The sequence below is a fragment of the Setaria viridis genome, chromosome 9 (assembly GCF_005286985.2).
Source record: "Setaria viridis chromosome 9, Setaria_viridis_v4.0, whole genome shotgun sequence".
NCBI lineage: Eukaryota > Viridiplantae > Streptophyta > Magnoliopsida > Poales > Poaceae > Setaria > Setaria viridis.
The window spans coordinates 43,730,869-43,750,474 of NC_048271.2; the positions used below are offsets into that span (position 1 = coordinate 43,730,869).

General features: G+C 48.1%; 5 protein-coding genes across 11 annotated transcripts; 3 read left to right on the top strand and 2 right to left on the bottom strand.

The window, feature by feature from the left end:
- Positions 1-1,366: 1,366 nt before the first annotated feature.
- Positions 1,367-3,532, bottom strand: LOC117837614 (uncharacterized protein At5g39865). The gene has a single exon (XM_034717335.2). The coding sequence runs from the start codon at positions 2,610-2,612 to the stop codon at positions 2,010-2,012; it is 603 nt and encodes a 200-aa protein (XP_034573226.1). The 5' UTR covers positions 2,613-3,532; the 3' UTR covers positions 1,367-2,009.
- On the top strand, positions 3,424-6,302 carry LOC117837613 (large ribosomal subunit protein uL6c). Its single transcript, XM_034717334.2, has 3 exons — positions 3,424-3,584; positions 4,463-4,771; positions 5,777-6,302. The coding sequence occupies exons 1-3, from the start codon at positions 3,550-3,552 to the stop codon at positions 6,111-6,113; spliced, it is 681 nt and encodes a 226-aa protein (XP_034573225.1). The 5' UTR covers positions 3,424-3,549; the 3' UTR covers positions 6,114-6,302.
- Positions 6,303-9,092: 2,790 nt separating this feature from the next.
- On the top strand, positions 9,093-12,117 carry LOC117837862 (uncharacterized protein At5g02240). Of its 2 annotated transcripts, none has more exons than XM_034717657.2 (9): positions 9,093-9,605; positions 9,831-9,943; positions 10,075-10,128; positions 10,229-10,313; positions 10,743-10,848; positions 11,189-11,275; positions 11,362-11,459; positions 11,554-11,663; positions 11,871-12,117. In XM_034717657.2, exons 1-9 carry the CDS (start codon positions 9,251-9,253, stop codon positions 11,934-11,936), a joined length of 1,074 nt encoding a protein of 357 aa, XP_034573548.1. In that variant the 5' UTR covers positions 9,093-9,250; the 3' UTR covers positions 11,937-12,117. The 2 variants fall into 2 exon arrangements, with proteins under 2 accessions (XP_034573548.1, XP_034573550.1); XM_034717659.2 differs by having other exon boundaries at positions 9,102-9,539.
- Positions 12,118-12,263: 146 nt separating this feature from the next.
- LOC117837863 (probable diphthine methyl ester synthase) lies at positions 12,264-15,164 on the top strand. Its single transcript, XM_034717660.2, has 6 exons — positions 12,264-12,680; positions 12,793-12,917; positions 13,462-13,691; positions 14,130-14,169; positions 14,430-14,521; positions 14,674-15,164. Exons 1-6 carry the CDS (start codon positions 12,531-12,533, stop codon positions 14,853-14,855), a joined length of 819 nt encoding a protein of 272 aa, XP_034573551.1. The 5' UTR covers positions 12,264-12,530; the 3' UTR covers positions 14,856-15,164.
- Positions 15,113-18,629, bottom strand: LOC117837861 (protein IQ-DOMAIN 11). 6 transcript variants are annotated; one of them, XM_034717653.2, is made up of 6 exons: positions 18,360-18,629; positions 17,965-18,153; positions 17,705-17,855; positions 17,275-17,586; positions 16,891-17,133; positions 15,113-16,171 (listed from the first exon to the last, which is right to left on the bottom strand). In XM_034717653.2, the coding sequence occupies exons 3-6, from the start codon at positions 17,795-17,797 to the stop codon at positions 15,380-15,382; spliced, it is 1,440 nt and encodes a 479-aa protein (XP_034573544.1). In that variant the 5' UTR covers positions 17,798-17,855; positions 17,965-18,153; positions 18,360-18,629; the 3' UTR covers positions 15,113-15,379. The 6 variants fall into 6 exon arrangements, with proteins under 6 accessions (XP_034573544.1, XP_034573546.1, XP_034573547.1 ...); XM_034717655.2 differs by lacking the exon at positions 17,965-18,153 and having other exon boundaries at positions 17,705-17,851; XM_034717656.2 differs by lacking the exon at positions 17,965-18,153 and having other exon boundaries at positions 15,113-16,165.
- Between the last annotated feature and the right edge of the window lie 977 nt (positions 18,630-19,606).

Genomic DNA, 19,606 nt, shown 5'->3' on the forward strand with positions numbered 1-19,606 from the left:
TTTTTTAAAAAAGGAGGGTTCAACACATCTCATGCCATCTTCCAGAGCAGATAGGAAATGAAGTGCTAAGTAAACTGAAAAAAAAAGGAGAAAGGTTTCAAACAGGTAGGCTCCAGATGTCAAGATTTTGAAATGTATATTGCAAAAAGTTTGAATTATGCATCGCGGGAGACAAACCCCTGGAGAAACAAATAGCTGTACTACGAGCAATTACTCAGCACCGGGCATTCAGACTTCCGTTCGAACTCTTTATTGACCTTTACATCCATCACATACTGACGTACACAATGAAGTTTGTCTCAGCAACATGATTTGATCCTTCTACAGATCTTGTTCGTGTGAATAGTGGGATAGTTCAGAAACTGAGCATGTGTCCCAAAAGCGTAATCACAGTTACAAGGGAAAAAAAATAAAACATGTACTTTTCTATATGATGTCATAACAACTACGCAATTGTTAAATCCAAACTTTCAGTTTATTCACATATAAAAGACAAGCAATGCCCCTATAAGAAATATCATCTGAAGTTCGTGATTTCTTTTCTGTACAATCGGAAATTATAAATCTTCAACAGGAGCAGCCATTACAGACAAATATGAAAGAAACAGACAAGCTTTTTATTTCACACAATGACCATATCTTTACAAGTTAAGAACTCCTTCCATGTACAAGACATGAGCTCACACGCTCAGGTTACTCAAGCTCATCCAAAGTTTCAGTTGAAGATTGCTCGAAAAAAAAAACTTTCAGTTGAAGAGTCACTACAATTTAGTTACTGGTTTCCTTCCTGTGAATTGCAATAAAACACCACCTTAAATGATGATGAAATTATCGGTTCATTCTATCAATATGATTAGTGGGTCGCTCTGTCTACTTCATACATTTCACCAACTCGAATTAGTATTCTGGGAACAAAGACTCACAATACTGATCTTCTACTAGTTTAACTTTCTGAAATGTTGAGCCATCTATATATTGCCCCCCTCCCCGCCGCCACCCCAGCTGTCATGTGGAAAGACTTCTATCAGGCTAAAGGGCTGGCTCCATCACAACTCACTACACAGCAGATTCTTCAAGACAAAAGTGCGGATTGCAGACTTTGTGGTTACAGATGAGGTTCTTGAATATATAACTTGACTATTGACCTGCATGATCATAGTATTGCAAACCACAGCACTAGGGTTCTTCAAGACAAGCGATGCTTCATTTTTTTGTGTAAAATAATGTGTCACTACTAATCTAGGAATAACATAAGCGTAAAATCATATGCACATGGTTTTAGAAGAAAAAAATGATGCACATCACATCTTTCAGAATTCAGAGCACAACAAATGCTTACCTAGGAGCCAAGCAAACGTCTAAGACAGAACAGCAAAATAGGGGGATATATATACAATGAATAATGTTTAGCACAGCCTCCATTACCTACATTGATCAAACCCACTCCAGACATCAATTTTCAATGTACATTTCATAGACACACAAATATACATCAGATGGCACCTTAATCACCACTTGTGATTCCCCATTCCACAGATTTTATACAACTATACAGCCAATAACCCTATTGGCATATTGGTATCTTACCGAAACACTAACGCCATTCACCACACCCAATCTCCAACTCTGTACACAACCACAAGGTTTACAATATACAACAGGCAACGGAAACAAGGAAGGCTCCACCTTTCTTCTATGTACATCCTCTAAATCTCTAATCCTCTGGTTCATCTTCTACTACATGAAGAAGGTTCCCCGACACATTTCATAGACACAACACATGTATAGTATTTTGAGATGGCACCTTAATCACCAGGTGCGATCATCGCGCTGCAGATTTCACAAGTGCAGGGCCAAGAAACCATTCGTTCTCCTCCCAAACACTAACAGCACACCCAATCTTCAAATGTGTGCAGGGCCAAGGAAACAAGGAATTCTTTGTTTCTCTCCGCATGTCTAACTTTGGTTCTCGTACTACTGTTAACATGGTGGATTCATCTACTGAGCGATCAAGAACAGCAATTGGGGCAGCGTACCAAGCCATTCTCGTTGCACTCGATGCAGCGGCGGGCGCGCCCCTCCGCCTCCACGAACACCTTGCGGGAGCCGTCGCAGGCGTTGCAGGGCACAAACCGGAAGCCCCCGCAGGCGCCGCAGACGAAGGCCGGGTCCTGGCCGGGTGCGCCCTCGAGGACGCGGCGGAGCTCGCCGGATTCGTGCAGGTGGCGGACCTCGTCGGCGCCGCCGACGAGCACGCCCCCGACGAGGAGCTGCGGGAGCGAGAAGCCGCGGCCCCGCGCGGCGAGGATCCCCTGGAGCTCCCGCCGGAGCGCGGCGTCCATGGAGACGTCGCGCTCGTCGACGGCGACGCGGAGCCCCCGCAGCGCGGCGCGCACCGCGCAGCAGTCCGCGAACGTGCGGCGCACGCCGCGGAGCGACGTCGTGTAGAGGACCACCGACTGCGGGCGCTGCGGGTTGGGCGCCGGCGACGGCGGCGTTGGCGGCAGGTGGCGCCCCTGGTACGGGTGGTGGTAGGTGAGCGACCGGGCCAGGTGCCGCGACTTCTTGTTCTTGGAGCACGCCCCCGGTGCGCCGCCGCTGACGTCGTCCATCTCCGGCTGCCTCCTCCCGTGAAGTGTACTGTGTAGGGTTCCGAGCTCCGACGGGAGGAAAGGGAAGACGAAGTGTGGGGAACGAGAGGATTGCTGGTTTGGTGCCTTCGTGTTTGTGACTTCTGACTTGGGTTATTGGTGACGAACTGACGATGACAACGAAGCTTTCCGCTAACGATATTGCTCCTGGGGTCCTTAAAAAAACCCATACACACAAGGTTGACAAAAGGTTGACAACTAATCTCTTCCCTCCATTTTAAATTTTAGATCATCCGTCATACGTAGTTTCTTCTATATATCTGAACATAATATACATATATACTTGTATAATAAAATCTATAGACAAAGAAGTTAAAACGACCGATAATTTAAAATAAAATGGAGGTAATAATTGCCTTACTTTTTTTTAATGTACCGTGATCGTGATGTATTGAGCGTCGAGAGAGAAGCTTTTGCGAATGTGAAAAGATCTCCTCTCATATTCTATTGAATTTAGGAGCCATTGCCCTTCTTATAGGTTAGTTATCTCAATCCTCTTTTCAATGTTTTTATAGAGCCAAGATTAACGTCTTACATCATAAGATGTTCCAATCTGATATAACTTTTAACTTTTCCCTCCCAACAAATCCACCTGTACCCATATCCATCTGTACTCTCTCTTTTTTATTTTTATTTTTTAAAAAAACTTCTATAGAAATCTTAACGGGCTGTTTAACCTTGGCGCATTAACGGGCTGAGCCCATATCTATGTCGGGCCTGGTCTGAGCCCACCCAGTACCCAGAGTTGTGTTCTACCTGGATAATAGAACAAGGCAACCGGTTGTGTGCTATCTCCCACCGAGCGTCAGGATAAGAAAACAGCGCGGCCCTGCACGGAGGGCGACCGACCGACCGACCGAGCGGAGGCAGCTCCTCCGGCGACTGCGAGCGCCCGAGCATGGCGTCCCTATCCCCTTCCCTCCACCTCCCTTGGTACGCCCCTCCTCGCCGTCTCTTCTCCTTCCTGTCAGTGCCCCTCGCTGCCTCGGGCTCGTAGGACAGAGTGGTTTTCTTCTCGGCCCTCCACTGACACGCGCCAAGTGCTGCGGTTCCAGCATCGTGGGTCAAGGATTGCTGCGTGGCGTATGTCCTCGTTGCCCTGGATGGATTTTCCGGGCTTCTTGTTTTCAAGAACCGACATTTTCTTGGTTACTGTCTTGCTGCTCCGCCATCTAAAGGAGAAGGGTGGACTACTGGACTGTTGGAGTGCTGGTGGTGAATCCAGACATTCTTTATCCTGATGCAGTTGGAGTGGGCGCCTGCCAACAATCGGACTAGTTTTGTAGGGAAATTCCGTTAAATGCAGTCAGCCACATCTTCCTGCATTACCGCAGGAGGTCGCAGGCTCCTGATGGAAGCGCTGTATCTCGAATGGGACAGCAATTTGGATGGGTTTAGTGTTCTGTCTTACAGAAATGTTACCTATTAGTTCAGTGCCTATAGCTTGGATGTAGGACCTTGTTTTGCTTCCAGGGCTCACTGATTGATAATCTACTGCTATATGATCCTCATTAGCACTAGCACATATGACATGGTGCCTTGGATTTGCACTTACAAAGTTCAAGGTGAAGGCACAGTTTAGCAACCGGTTTTGGGTTGGTAGCTTTTACTGTTTGGTCTTTAGAAGTAGAAGATCCCATGTTTCTAGTTAGTAGCAAACGTTGTGCTGAGCATTCATGTTCTTAATTCATTTTGGTCTAATAAAGTGTCTAAATCAAATTGATCCATTATTGTCTAATAGGAAGGATTGTTTTTCTAAAATATAATATAGAAATTTTAGTGGGGTTCTTACTTTCTCTGAAATAAACCAGCAATTCAAGAACTGGCTTCCTTGGAAAGACACAAGGGATTCGTCCTCGTGTTATCCCTGCTGGCAGAGTTGGATTTGTCAGAACAGTAGTGGAGTGCAAGGAATCTAGAATTGGAAAGAAGCCCATCGATGTTCCATCAAATGTTACTCTCACATTAGAGGAACAGTTTGTCAAAGCTAAGGGTCCGCTGGGGGAGTTATCACTGAGCTATCCAGGTGAAGTGAAAGTTGTGAAAGAAGAATCTGGTAAGCTAAGACTTTATAAGACTGCGGAGACTAAGAGGGCGAACCAGATGCATGGACTTTTCAGGTAAATGGCAACTGGAAACTAAAAATGAGTTTTCCCATATCATTTTTTGCTGATTTACTTCCCATAATGTGTTTCACTACATTTATTCTTGTGTTATATATCTTCTCCCGGTATTCCTAAATTTAGCTGCCAAATCATGAGCTCTCTGTTCTTGTCACAACTCTTATAGTCGAGCTATCACTTTGTATAGTCTGGAGCTGAGGAGCAGTACTGATTCTCATGAATATTTCATTGTGATACCACCAGTGCCTTGAATAATTTGTATAACACATGCTATTTTCAGTATATGCGTAGATAAACAGTCCTACAATGTTATTAGCTCTTACAAGGATTCAGATTCTAGATAGCGATATTGTGCTTCATGTATTTATTTTTTTCTCTGACCTCTTGTCTTGCCAATAACCAGTAAATGTGATGGCTTTGCTTTGTTCTAGACCTGAGAAAAAACACTTAAACGATCTGCTTTAAGCAAAATAGCCGCATTCTAGTTGGTCTGAAAAAGATTTGCATACAGATGTCTATCTTCTTGCATTCACCATTCTCTGTCCAGTATTGGTGCCAAGGAAATAGACTATGCTATTGCTTCTTTCTGGTATTCAGGAACTGTGAAATCTCTTTTATCTATAACAAACATCATCAAGTGTCTGTACCACTTGGGCTATAATTTATCTTGGCATTATCTTAATGAATAAAAGGAGCAGAGATATCGTGGGGAAAGTACCCACCTTGGCTAAGATACACACATAAGAGTACTTTATGTACGGTCAATAATTGAATGTAAAGGTGTGATACATCACCATATTCTCTATCTGTTTTATCCTTTGTGCTTCGTTTAATCTTTTGCTAGTTCACTCAGAGTATGTACATTTTGTTTGCCTTAAGCATCAATGATCTCCTTACCGAGTGATCTTTGAAAGTTTCTTAGAGAAATCATATTATGGATTCTTTATCTTGTCTGTCCTTCACGTCTTCCTCTAAATACTTGGGTGCAAATTTTCAATGCAGAACATTGACCGACAACATCATCATTGGTGTGTCAAAAGGATTCGATAAGAAGCTTCAATTAGTGGGTGTTGGATATCGTGCTGCGGTGGAGGGCAACGATCTCGTGATGAATCTGGGATTCTCGCACCCTGTCCGGATGGCTGTTCCAGAAGGCCTGCAGGTCAAGGTGGAAGAGAACACCAGGATCATTGTGAGCGGCTATGACAAGAGCGCAATCGGTCAGTTTGCTGCTACCATAAAGAAGTGGAGACCACCTGAGCCATACAAGGGAAAGGGTATCCGATATGCTGATGAGGTTGTCAGAAGGAAGGAGGGCAAAGCTGGGAAGAAGAAATGAAAGTGTTTCTTTGTTTTTTTTGTGGTTTTACACTGTAATGATCATCACGTACTAAGGCCGCCCTTAGAAAATCCCGTCCTTTTCTTATCTTGGCATGTAGATCTACACTTTCACCATCCCACGATTTCCTGGCCTTCCAAGCATTTTATGCTACTCCACTGAAAAGAAAGAACAGCAGCATTGATGATACTTGACCTGCAATGCCTGGGACCCTGATCAATGTGCAAGTGGTAACCAAAGGCTAAGATGGGTAGGAATATCCTTTAGGCACCTTTTGGAAGCAAGGAGGAGCAAAATTCAGGGATGGAAAAACTCCCACTAAGAACTAAGATGATAATTAAAATTATATCCTCATGAATTACCTATCCAGTGAAAAGTCCGGGATCCTAGAGGGATTGGAGTTTTCAAATTAGACCTTATTGTAATGTGATACCTGTTTCCTGTTTCCATGGGTTTAAGGCCTTGTTTAGTTCACCCCCAAATCCTAATTTTGACACTATGTAAAAAGAAGATTCCCCATCACATCAAACTTGCGGTACATGTATGGAGTACTAAATGTAGACGAAATTAAAAACTAATTGCACAGTTTTGTTGTACTTTGCGAGACGAATCTTTTGAGCCTAATTAGTCAATATTTGGATAATAATTCACAAATACAAACGAAACGCTACAGTGTTGCTACAGTAATTTTGGCACCCCAAGGTTGGGCAACTAAACAAGGCCTAACAAGTTTGATTAATTCCAGAGGCTGTTCCAGAAGTTCTAGGGAAGGAGGGCTGAAAGTTGAAGTGAAAGGGAACAGCGGGATCACTGTGACAGGTTGTGAGCGGGGGCGACGAGAGTGCGCTCAGAGCATGGCTTACTTGTGTCCATATTTGTTCTTATTCACAAGCCTGATCGATCTGTGTCAACTGAGCCCAGAACGTACCGACTGAGCCACTTCAAGACTGAAAGCGGTCTGGCTAGGTGACTGGCTGAACCGGGCGTCCTCTCTCATCATCCTAGATTTGTGAATCGCTAGAAAGTCGTGCCGATCACAGAAGCTTCATTGGTTTGGATGCTCTGGCAAGCCTAGAGTGTGATGAATAGCATGGGTCTATTTCAGGGTTTGCTAGCTGAGGAAGTAGGAACCCAGTATGTGAGGGGTGCTTTCGATGCTAGGCTCTACCAGGAAAATGGTAAACAAGATACTCCGATTATCTTTATTTACGCTGCGCCTTGTATTGATCGATTGCTTCCAACCAATGCGGAAGCTGCAGTGGAGAACAGCCCCACGTTGAATCAATTGATGCCCAAGTCGCTGTGCACATTGGATTAATCGATGATCAGCGGCAGGACGCGAACGACACGGGTGGCCCATATCGGAGCCCTGAAAGCTTTTATATAAATGTAAGCGCAATTGGCAATTGGTCGGATGAGGGGGTTTTTTTTTTCCAAACGCTACCAAAGCAAGAAGTAGAGAACTGGTTTCTATGTTTCTTATGGCTTTCATATATTTATTTTATTTTTCTTTGATGTAAAGCCTACAATTTGATCTATGATGCTAGATCTATAACATAAAATTTGTTAGAATCCAGAAAGCTAAAAAAGGCTTGATTTGGAATGGAGAAATTGTTCATTTGTATATGTTGTGGCTTCCATATATCATTTCAATTTTTTATTGAAGTTGTGCAATTTGCAGCATCTATGCTCCATAACATGAAAAATGACAAGGAGTATTAAGGATTATCCTGACTACGATTTTGAATTGTGAGAATGAAAAATGCATGAATAGGGCCTTCCTATCTTATCATCCTATAAATGTGATGGATTGTCCTGGCTATGATTCTGAATTTGCCAGCATGAAGAGTGCATGAACAGCGCCTCCTATCTTTATCGTCTTATTACAAAAATGTGAAGCAAGCACTAAATTCAGGCTGCTTGATAAAGTCTGCAACCAAAGCAGATGAGATATTAGAAGGGAAATGAAATGTATATTTTTTTAGCAAAGAAATGTATATGTTACATATTAACATGATCCTGATAAAAAAGATTGGCATTTTATTTGCATCAGTATCTTCAAACATTCTAGATGGGGTTGCAACATGGTGCGTTTGGAGATCAGATGTTAAAGGGTTCAAAGTGTAGTTTTAGATTTTTTTTTTTACCCGATTTCATTTCTAGAAACAGAGACCAATGCCATGTGCCATTTTATTGCACAAGAAAACAGTTCATGTTTCAGTTTGGAAAATTCCAACCAAACAACATGCTGAAACACCAAACTCATTGTGGCAATTGACAATCTAATCACCTCTAACATACCGCAGGTAACATCAAGCTATACTTTAAGTTGAGTTGAGTGGTGCGGCGTGTGCTGATGTCCCAAAATACTGACCGATGTTATTTGTTACTCTCTGGGACTTATTCTTTTTTTAATATAATCATCAGCCCTTCTACATAGTTCATTAAAAAGGTATCTACTTTAAACCCTGAGAAAGGGCCTGAAAGTTAACATCGGGATCACTGTGAACGGCTACGACAAGAGCGCAGTCAGTTAATGGTGTACTTGTTTCCTGTTTTGGCCCATGTCAGTGTGTTTGTGATATACTAGAGTGGCATGGAATGGTCTGACCAGATGTTATTGGAGGCCTGAAAGTTGGAGTGCAAGAGAACAGCAAGATCATGGAGATAAAATTGGAGGCGGTTTGAGTCCGCTTGCTGTAGCCTGGGGTGAAGTCGTGAAGATGACCCTAACACTGCAATAGTTGAATGCCCATGCCATGGCAGACTGCCAGCTCCTCTCGGACTAACAAGAGAATGGGCCACATCTAGGTTGTGAAAGGTGTGTTTTTGAATTTGTGAGAATGAAGAATGCATGAAAAATCTGAGGCACAATTACGGAACACTAGTCTGTGGGTCAGTTGCGTGCCTGCGTCTCGTCGTCGTCGTCGAGCCACTCACCCGCACGGGCCCCACCGGGGTGTCCGATGCCTGGCTGGACTGCGGCCAGGTGGCCGCCGCCGCATCCGGTGGCTCGCGTCCCCTCCCGCCTCGGCGCCTCGCCTTCCCTTCCGATATCTTTTGCTCCCGCCGCCGCCGCGCCGCGCACGCTTGTGCTCTCGTTCGTTTCTCTACCCGCTGTTGCTCTTGGCCCCACGATGGCGGTGGCTTGCTTCAACTTCAATCCCTTCCTCTCGCCGCTCGTCGCCGCCCCGCCGGGCAGGAGCGGTCGAGCGGCGTTCCTGCGGTCGCGCGCGGCTTCCCTCGGACCGCTCGCGTGCGGCGCGGTGGTGGGTCGCGGCAGGTGGCGGCTCGCGGCGGCGGCTGAGCCGCGGGCCGTGCAGGAGCAGCCGGCGCGGTCGGAAGCGTCCGGCGAGACCGGCGCCGCGGTGCCCCCCAAGGCGTCCTCCAAGCTGGTTCTTGTCGTCGGGGGCACCGGCGGCGTTGGTAAGACAGAGATACCGCTGCTCTCTGTCTCTGTTCCAGCATTGCTAGTATTTCGGCTCCTATACAGTAAAGCTGCAGAGCTCATTTATCTCTGAATTTTACAATAGCCTAATATCAACGACCGAGTTTGAATCATGCGGTATACTAAATACTGTTGGACGAAGGATGGCATGTTTGAGTTGCATTACATCATACGTTTTCTCCGACTTGTGTTGCTGTGTCCTGCAGCCTTAGTTCTTGTGTTGCTTGCGAGATAAATTCTCAAAACATTAACTGAGTACATCCTTGCAGGGCAGTTGGTTGTAGCATCTTTGCTCAGCAGGAACATCAAGTCAAGGTTGCTCCTAAGAAACCCCGAAAAGGCAGAGTCTCTATTTGGCAAGCAGGATGAGAGTGTGCTGCAGGTACATCTGTAGTTTTAGCATTCTTTTTTTCTTCCCAGGTGCTCTCGAGATAAAATAATATGCGTTGTGTCGTGACTTGAGCTAGAGTGACTCCTGCCAAAGTGCTAATACAAGTTTATCTTTTATGACAGGTTTACAAAGGGGACACAAGAAATCCTAATGATTTGGATCCACAAATGTTTGAGGTTGAACTCTGTTTCTTTGAGTTCTTACAATTTATCTGTTTTATGGGCTATATTTCTGCAATGATTGAATAAGTCAAAATATAGGGGTCTCTTTTCATAGGGAGTTACACATGTGATATGTTGCACTGGAACTACAGCATTTCCTTCAAAGCGCTGGGATGGAGATAACACTCCAGAACGTGTAGGTATGCACTGCCTGATATTCTGCAGTTGAGGTTAAATTTTCACCCAAGATGCTGCTGTAATGCTAAAAAGAACGTGCACTTAAACTTCTCTTAAATACTCTATCACGAAAGTTAAGTAAATGAAAGAGTTTTTGCAAGGATAATCTTGATGTAGGAGACTTTCAATTCCAGAATGAGGCAAATAAAAAAAACCTGAAATGTAGATGTGCTAGAGGGCTAATGAGTTGCTTGTTTGTCTCACATTCTAAACATCCATTTAAGTTTTTATTATGTACATTCTGCTGGTAAGATCATGCATATTGATGATTATTGCTATATCCATGTTTGCCACATATGCAAGCTAACAGTGCCAGTGATTAATTAATGGGTGAGAGTTGAGACAATATCTTACTGCTTTCTCACTAATTACCACACATTTCCTGTTGATAGATTGGGATGGCATCCGAAATCTTGTTAGCGCTCTTCCACGGACAATCAAGAGACTGATTTTTGTGTCATCCATTGGTGTTACAAAATACAATGAAATGCCATGGAGGTATACCTTACAATTCTTAGGAAGAATTTCAGTATTTACAATTGAAGTTCATGACATCATAGTAATGGTAAATGTTATGATACCTGTAAAACAATATGCAACACGTCTTATGTGTAGAGTTTATATATGCAAAATCATACTAGTTTATTTAGCAATTGATTTTCTGTCAGGAAGTCATAAATATTTCTTGTGCGAACCTAACATTATGACTTGTTAATTCTACTTTCTACAGTTCAGGTCTCCATTCTTTTCACCTTGATAGCATTTCTATTCTATTGGGTCCTATGTTACACATAATTTGAACCTTGGTCCTTAAGCGATTATGCTGTGCATTTTTCAGTATCATGAATCTCTTTGGTGTGCTCAAGTACAAGAAGATGGCAGAGGACTTTGTCCGCAGTTCGGGGATACCGTTCACCATTATCAGGTTCATCTTATACACAGGAAATTGTATTGGTGGACAGTGGACACATCATGGATATATTATTCTGACATGATATGAGCTGTTTACAGGCCTGGAAGATTGACTGATGGGCCGTACACTTCGTATGATCTTAATACACTTCTTAAAGCCACAGCTGGAGAGCGGCGAGCAGTAGTCATAGGCAAAGGTTATTCCTTTCGTTATTCTGCTGCATCTTATGGTGATTTTAAAAAAAAAATAGGTTTTTTGGTTCTTCTAACACTTTCCCGCTATCCTACTAGGTGACAAGCTTGTGGGAGAAGTTAGCAGGCTGGTGGTGGCAGAGGCCTGTATCCAAGCTCTAGATATTGAATCCACTGAAGGACAGATATACGAGATTAATTCAGTGAAGGTATTCTTGGGCACGACGCAATTGGTGCTTATGACATGCTATGCTTATCATTCTTCCCATTGCAAACATAAATTGTGCTTCCTTTCAGAATCGCATACCAAAAAATGGACCTCACTGGCTACATAGTTGTGCTTTTTTTTTTCTGGCAAGCAATTGCAATAATCTCTTTTAACTTGGACTGAGATGGGAGTAATCATGTTCATTCAGGGCGAAGGACCTGGGACGGACCCGGTGAAATGGGAGCAGCTATTCAGTTCTGCCCAATCAACATAGTGGCACTCACGGGGAATCTCTATTGCACACTGTATATTATACTGTAGCGTGCATAATTCCGTAGAAGCAGGCAAGCAGCATATGTAGTAACTATAATTGTAGCAGCCGTGTACAGAGATTTAGGTCATTAGCCACACGCTTGCGAGTTGCAAGGACTATTTATTTGGTCGTTTGCGTGCAATTGTACTGGATGACTGGATGGATCTTCTTCTGGATGGTTCGTACTTGACCTTGGTGCTCCGGAGAGTCTGGAGCCTCGCCGGAGAACGGCAGGCGGCGGCGCGGCGCGGCGCTCATCGGTTGCAACCCGAATATCATGGATCCCCCAACCGTGAGCCGTCGGATCTAAGCCCAACGGCCCGAATTCGAACGCTTTAGGGCTGTGAAAGCATGCGCCGCTGAAAAGTCGGAGGACAAACCCACCCCGAACACGCGAGCCGCCGCCGGCTACACCAGAGCAAGGCAGCGCAAACGCCGCCGGGCACCTCGCTCGCCGATCCTCCTCCTCCCAATTCCTCGGGTTCAACGCCCTGCACGGGGAGGCTTGCCCCCTCCGGCCGCCACTCCGTCCTTCGCCCACCCACCGCCGCCGCCATGCTCTACATCGTGGGCCTCGGCCTCGGCGACGAGCGCGACATCACGGTGCGGGGGCTCGACGCCGTGCGCAGCTGCTCCAAGATCTACATGGAGGCCTACACCTCCCTCCTCTCCCTCGGCCTCGACCCGGCGGCGCTCGCCAACCTGGTACGGCTCCCTTCTCGTGTCCGCCCACCACCTGTTCAATGAAATGCCTCCGTGGTCAGTCCGCGGAGCTGTTGCTCACAGGCGTCGCCGCGCGCTCGTTTGTTGCGTCCAGGAGAAGCTGTACGGGAAGGAGATAACGGTCGCGGACCGGGAGATGGTGGAAGAGCGCGTCGACCAGGTGCTGCTCGAGGCCGCCGACGCGGACGTTGCCTTCCTCGTGGTCGGCGACCCGTTTGGGTAACTGTTGCTTTGCTTCTTTCCCGTTTTTGAGCTGGCTGTGCTGGAGCTTCTGTAGATGGCAGATGCGTGCTCATCTCTCAAATAGAGTTCTGGATACGAGTGACTGAATTTGGCGTTCTGTTGTTGAGTTGGTGTCCATGAACTTGAGGATACCAATGATGGAGCACACACCGAGCACTGTTAGTACCAAGATGTTCTTGGGTGGATTTGTATGCATGAATTTCGTCTAAATTTGTTGGATTGTGTCACAGCCCATGATTCATAGATGTCTTTTAGGCCTAGAGTTGATTGGTTGTCTCCTTGAGGCTTGAAATCTGTTCATCATGCCAGTTCCATGTCTATACATGATAAATTTATGCCAGATACATATTTACACCTACCTTTGTTGAACAGTAGGCAAGAGCTTCTTTGTTTTCTGCTTATGTACAAACACATGTATGCCATTGCACATGTTGGAAGTCTGATTGGGATTGCTTGTAAGCTTTTGTTAGTGTTATGAGTAATTTCTTTTTCTCTGTTTTCATTGGGATGGGATTTTCAGGGCAACTACACATACCGATTTGGTTGTTCGTGCCAAGAAAATGGGGGTAGAAGTGAAGGTGATTCACAATGCATCCGTCATGAATGCAATTGGAGTTTGTGGGTTGCAACTTTACCGCTATGGAGAGACTATCTCAATACCATTCTTCACAGAGGAATGGAGACCAGATAGCTTCTACGAGAAGATTCAAAATAATTCCCGGCTTGGGCTGCACACGCTTTGCCTACTTGGTTTGTGATTCTCGCCTGACCGTTTCAATGTTATATTAATCCATTGTTAACAAGAAAATAGGCAAGTGATCATTAGTTCATGGCCATGTGTAATGTGACCTAAAGAGTTAAATCTCAGCACATGATATACTGATAAGTGATTAGATCTTGGTCTTGTATCTTGTAAGCAAATACAAGCAATGCTTAAACTATTAGACTGCCACAAAATTAAGGTATAGTTCTGTTCAGTCCCTCATCTATGTGATTTAAAGCACAAGATCTTTCTTATCATGTTCATTTCTGTTCCTCTATATAAGATTAAAATGACACATTAAACAAAAGCATGGAAACCGCTAGTTTATCTTTGTTCTTGTACTGCTATAGCTTTTTCTTGTAACTATGAGGGCTTGGTTCAGTGATATCGTTGTTAAAATATTTGATTTAATGTGTTCAATGTAGATATCCGTGTGAAGGAGCCGACATGGGAATCTTTAGCCAGGTAATAATGTAATATAGCATACTTCGCTGCCTCTGGATTACCATTCTCATTACCTTGGAGTGCATAACTGCATCCTAATGAGGATCAGTTTGGCACTGAAAATGTTCTGCCAATGCATTTGTTGTCTCAAGGCTTGCTCAGTGTTCAGTGACAGTGAGATGGAAGCGGTCCTCGCTAGCTGTGGTTCAGTTTATATTGCTATTGGATAAGTGATAGGTACATCTTTTGCTCATTTATTTACTTTGAGTGCCCACTTGCAGAGGGAAAAAAGTCTATGAACCACCAAGATTCATGTCTGTAAACACTGCAATAAGTCAGCTTTTGGAGGTGGAGGAATCGCGTGGGGGATCTGGTAGAATATCTGAACTTCATTTCTTTAGCTTGCTTTCTTTCCAAGCAGTAACTTTCTGCCTGTTAAAGGAAAAGATGTCTTTATTCTTGCTATGCGAAAATAGTAGTTTTCCCTTAGTGCTCCATTAATTGACAAAGATCATTTGCCTCCAGCATATGGCAGGAATACACTGTGCATAGGAGTGGCACGCCTTGGAAGTGATGATCAGAAGATTGTTGCTGGGCCTATGGAGAAGCTATTAGACGTTGATTTTGGCCCACCCCTTCACTGCCTGATTATAGTGGGGGAGACTCATCCTTTGGAAGAAGAGATGCTAGAATTTTACAAGATGTAGTAGTTTCAGAATTTTTTTAATGTGTGTTTGACATTTTGTATCGATGAAGGGAATCATGGGACAATTTCCTGTCAGCATTGTTAGATCAGTACATGTTTTCTCACTTAGTTGTCAAAGGAGCAACTTGTAGCCAGGTGGATAGAAATGCCCTCAAACAACACTTTCAAGGTTTGCTCCATCTCTTCGATTGGGTGCACTAGTAGTTTACTTGCTCAGATTACAATTGTTATACAAGAATGAAAGAGGGGTGGAGTGTATGTTCTTCTCAATGCAAAATACTTTTGACTGCTCATATAATTCCTGTTCTTACATTGTGGCGCTGGTCACCTAAGCTTGCGATTCATGTTGCATTGTTACATTCCATTACTGAACAACACTTGAACCCTCCTGGCAAGAAAGGTGAACAAACAAAAGAATGTGAACAGGGAACTGTATCTTCACAAAAGATGAGCCACCGATGGACTGACTGCACGGTTGGGTGGGTATGGCATCACAAAGCAAAATCAAGGCACTCCAGTTTTGTTTCACCGAACTGGTGTGTAGTGCTCCATCTGCAGCTGGTGCAGTGCAGCCTCGGAGCCGAAGCTGTGGTGGCTCGGCGACCTCCGCGAGCGCGACCTCGCCGGCGTCATGGGGCCCTTAACCCTCGGAGACCGCTGCGCGGCGGGCGGTCTGGTGGACCTGGCGAAGCCCATGTCGCTGGCGATGGAGGGGATGGGCGACATGGACGGGATCGGTGAGAGCATGCGGTCGGCGAACGGGAAGCAGTGCTCGGAGAAGGCGTCGGTGCCCGCGGATCGCTCCTTGGGCGTGCTCATGGAGCGGAACTTGGCCTTGGCGGAGGCCGTGGACGCCATGTACCCCGGGAACGGCGCCGGCGAGCACGGCGCGGCGTCCTCGTAGTAGTAGTCGCCCGCCCGCGCCGGCGCGCGCCTCGTCCGCACGAAGGACCGCCGCGCCGAGCAGCCGAGCCGGTCCGCGTCGCCGCCGAGGCCGGCGAGCGCCTGGCGGGCCTTGGCGGTGCCGTCGGCAGCGTTGTAGGGCGACTGGTGCGCGACGGGTACGTCCTTGTCGAAGGGCTGGGAGCCGACCCACTCCTCGAGCCAGCTCCAGCGCTGGGTGAGCGCGTCGGCGGCCTCGTCCCTGGACAGCGGCGGCGGCCGCCGGATGCCCAGCTTCTCGCTCTGCAGGGAGGCGTACTGCAGCGCCCGCACGCGCTTGAGCGCGGCCTCCTCCCGGCTCCGCGACATGGCGCTCATCTCCTCCTTGGAGAAGATGCTGCTGTCCCACCCCTTGCTGCCCGCCTGCTGCTGCTCCTGCGCGCAACACAGAAGACAACACTGGATCAGAGAGACCATACCACCCGAATCATAGGCCGCCATTCTTCCCCTACCGACACCGTGCAGAAGCCATGCACGGCGGCCGCCACGGCCGGCGGCTGGCCAAACTGTGAACGTGGTACACGATCGGATCGCACTGTGTACGCGTCCTCCTCTCTGCAACATCTATGCTAGCAGTAGATCCCGCGGTCCACACACACACACCTGCCACTTCCAGTACGAGGCCGCGGTCCACGCCCTGCACAGGGAGCAGCAAGTAGCTGGCCACAGCGCAGCACGGCTGGAACTACTCCGGACGCGTCGAAACAGACCAAGGAAGGCAGGTCGCGCGCTACTGTGCTCTACTGCTACTCTGCAGCTTGCGACCCACGTGCACGGCGACCAAAGCCCGATGCAGACCTATACGCGGGGGGTAGAGTTGGAGTAGGTTCGGTCCCGGGACACGAGGCGCGTGTCCCGGCCGGCAACCCCAAGAGGAATCACCGCACCTCGCACGGGCATGTGGCGTGCGCGCCCATCGGACGGCACGCCGACGCGACGCGCCTCCGCCTTGCCGGCCGCCCGCCGACCCTTCTACGGTTCTACCCACATGCCGCGCATGTGCGGCGCCAATCATTCGCACGTTCGCCTCCGCGGCACCGCTTCCGGCGGCCAGCGGAACCGGAACCGCCTGGAGCAGGACAGGCGTGACTTACGTGGACCGCGGCGGCGTAGAGCTCCCGGCTGCGCCGCAGCAGCAGGGCGTCGTCGTCGTCGTCCGCGCCGTCGAGCGCGTTCAGGTGGTCGGGGCCCCCGGCCTTGGAGCGGTGCCGGGCCTGGATCCTTATCAGGGACTCGAGGCCGCGCAGGGTGGCCGCCGTCTGACGGCGCACCGCCTGCCCCCGAATCAGCGCTTGCAGCCGCACCAGACCCTTGAGCGCGCGCAGCGCCCGCCGAGCCTGCATTCAGAGTGACCAGCGTCAGTCAGTGACATGGATGTTGCCCCCCAGAAAGCATGGCAAAAGCGGTCCAATTCACTAGTGATCCCCGTTACAAAATCGAGAATTTGCATTGCTGGATCAACTAGCCGTGTCACGTACCAGGTACCCGCGGTAAGCAGATTGGATCAAGACGGCGGCATGCTCCTCCTGCTCAAGCGGCGGGGGCGCGGGCTGCTGGCCGGTGAGGCGGACGACCTCGGCGGCGGCGTGCGCAGCGGCGACCGCAGCCTCGGCTGCCGCCGCGGTGGCAAGGGCGACGGTCATGGCGTGCTTGCTCTGCTCGTCCTCCGCCTGCCTGATCTCGTGGTCTGCAGCCGCGGCCGCGGGCGCCGGCGCCGGCGCCGGCGCCGGGAGGGCGAACGAGTGCTGCGTCCTCAGCTTCCCCGGCAGCCACCGCTTGCTCTTCGACTTCTGCGCAGGAATCGATCGTCATCATCCGCCATTGCCATGGACACCGATCGACAAAGCTTGCCTCCTCGATCGAAACACAAGGCTAACACAAGAAAAGTGACATGAGGGGTGATCGAACCTTGTCAGCTCTCGGTTTCTCCTTGGGCTCGGAGGAGGTGAAGAGCCGTCTGATGCGCTCGAACCAGCTCCTCCTCTTCTTCTCCTTCTCCATGTCGCCGGGCGAGCGATAGTGGCTACTGGGGACGCTCTATCTGCCGAGTGATGACTATCTGAAGCAAAAACACGCATCACTACATCAGCATCACCAGACATGCAAAAGAAAACTCAAATAAAAACTAGAGGATTAAAAAGAAAGAATAAAGAAGCGGTTGTTCACACGTCTCGATCGCGAGATCCACGGAAATATAGACTGAAAGTGTGGCAGGACGGAACTTTGCCGGGAACACAATCCACACTAAATGCCCGCGCAAATCAAGAAATCAGCAAGGAATTTCTGTCCTTGAACCAAAGAAAAATCAGGAGGGTCGCCATTGCCGACGCCAGCAATCCGAAGCCTGAACGCCTCCGCTGGTGACACAGATGCGTCATGGCAATAAACAAGAACTGAACAGACACCAGAAAGAAACAGGCCAGCAGTCAAACATGACAGGAACTCGTCGCCCCTGAATCTGAGCTGCTCTGTTCCCCTCCGGATCGAGAGGGATTGGGAGACGCGACAGAGGAACAAATCGCCATCGGGACAGGAAGGAGCCGAAAATCCATCGAGCACCTACCTGCCTGTCCTGATCGACTCCTCCCGGGTCTTGAGGGGATCCAATCCGACGCTCTCCGCTTCCGGCGGGGAGCTAGCTGGACGGACAGCTGAGGACACGGGACAGGCGGCTCAGATAGACGAGAAGCTGTCGCGCTCACTCGCGCCACATCGGAGAGGAGAACAGGGGAGTCCAGTGGGAGGCCAGCGGGCCGAGCTCCCCATCTGAAAGAGATGGACAAGGGAGGCAACCCCACATCCACACGAGAATCTCTCGCGCCTGTCCAATTTATTATATACTAGAGAATAGAGATGGCACGTTTGCAGAGAGGGAGGGAGCCCTCGAGATGGGGCAACTCTGGCGAGGCACCCTTCGCCTTCCGCCATGTCTGCTCGCATCGTCGTCATCATCACGACCCTGACCTGCATGTGGGTTGGTTTGCCCAGCTTTGTTCTTTGACTGACGGGATGGGGGAAAGAATACGAGAATACAGGTGGCCTGTTACTGACAGTAAAATGGGCATTCGACGGGTTCTTCGAATTCCAGCGGTTTTTGGACTCGTGCGGTCACTCGCTCCTCCTGGCCGGCAGTGGCCAATGCAATCGAGCACTGGTACTAGCAGCACTGCAGCACAAACAAGGTGGGCCCCGCTGGAGAGGAATAAAGAAGGAAAAGCAGGCAGCGAAAGTGACTCCCTGACGCGGCGAGCGCAGTGCCTGAAAGTCGTTGCGGCCGCGCACCGGCGCCCTGCATGGGGAGATCTGATGAAAAGCCGAGAAAAATACAGGACTCGCTTTCGTGCGGGGACGCCAGCCAGCATCCGGGTCCGGGTCTCCCGTGCACATGTCACTCCACAGTCCGCACTCGGCAGCTCGATCAGCCCCCAAAGTACAATAATAAAACAAAATATAGTCCATTAACTAATAACTAGAACATTCGATGGACGAATTAACCGTGAGTAATTCAGGGCGTTGATCGATTCTTCTCGGCTAGAGCTGGGATCCCATTGAATAAAGAGGCATTTGCTCCATTCATGTCCAGGAAAAGTGCCCAATCGACTCGCTTTCCGCCGGGCAAAGCTGGGCCTTCAGATCCAATCCGCCATGTGGGGGCAGGCAGGCAATTATGGCATCAACCATGTGGCAAGCCATGCTCCTCCACTGAGCAGGAGACCCAGGGCACAGGGAAATGGATCGTCAGATGACCCGAGCACAGAAGCAGCCGTTCACAAGCGCTAGGAAGTCATCTGTTCTGATGAACAGAACACT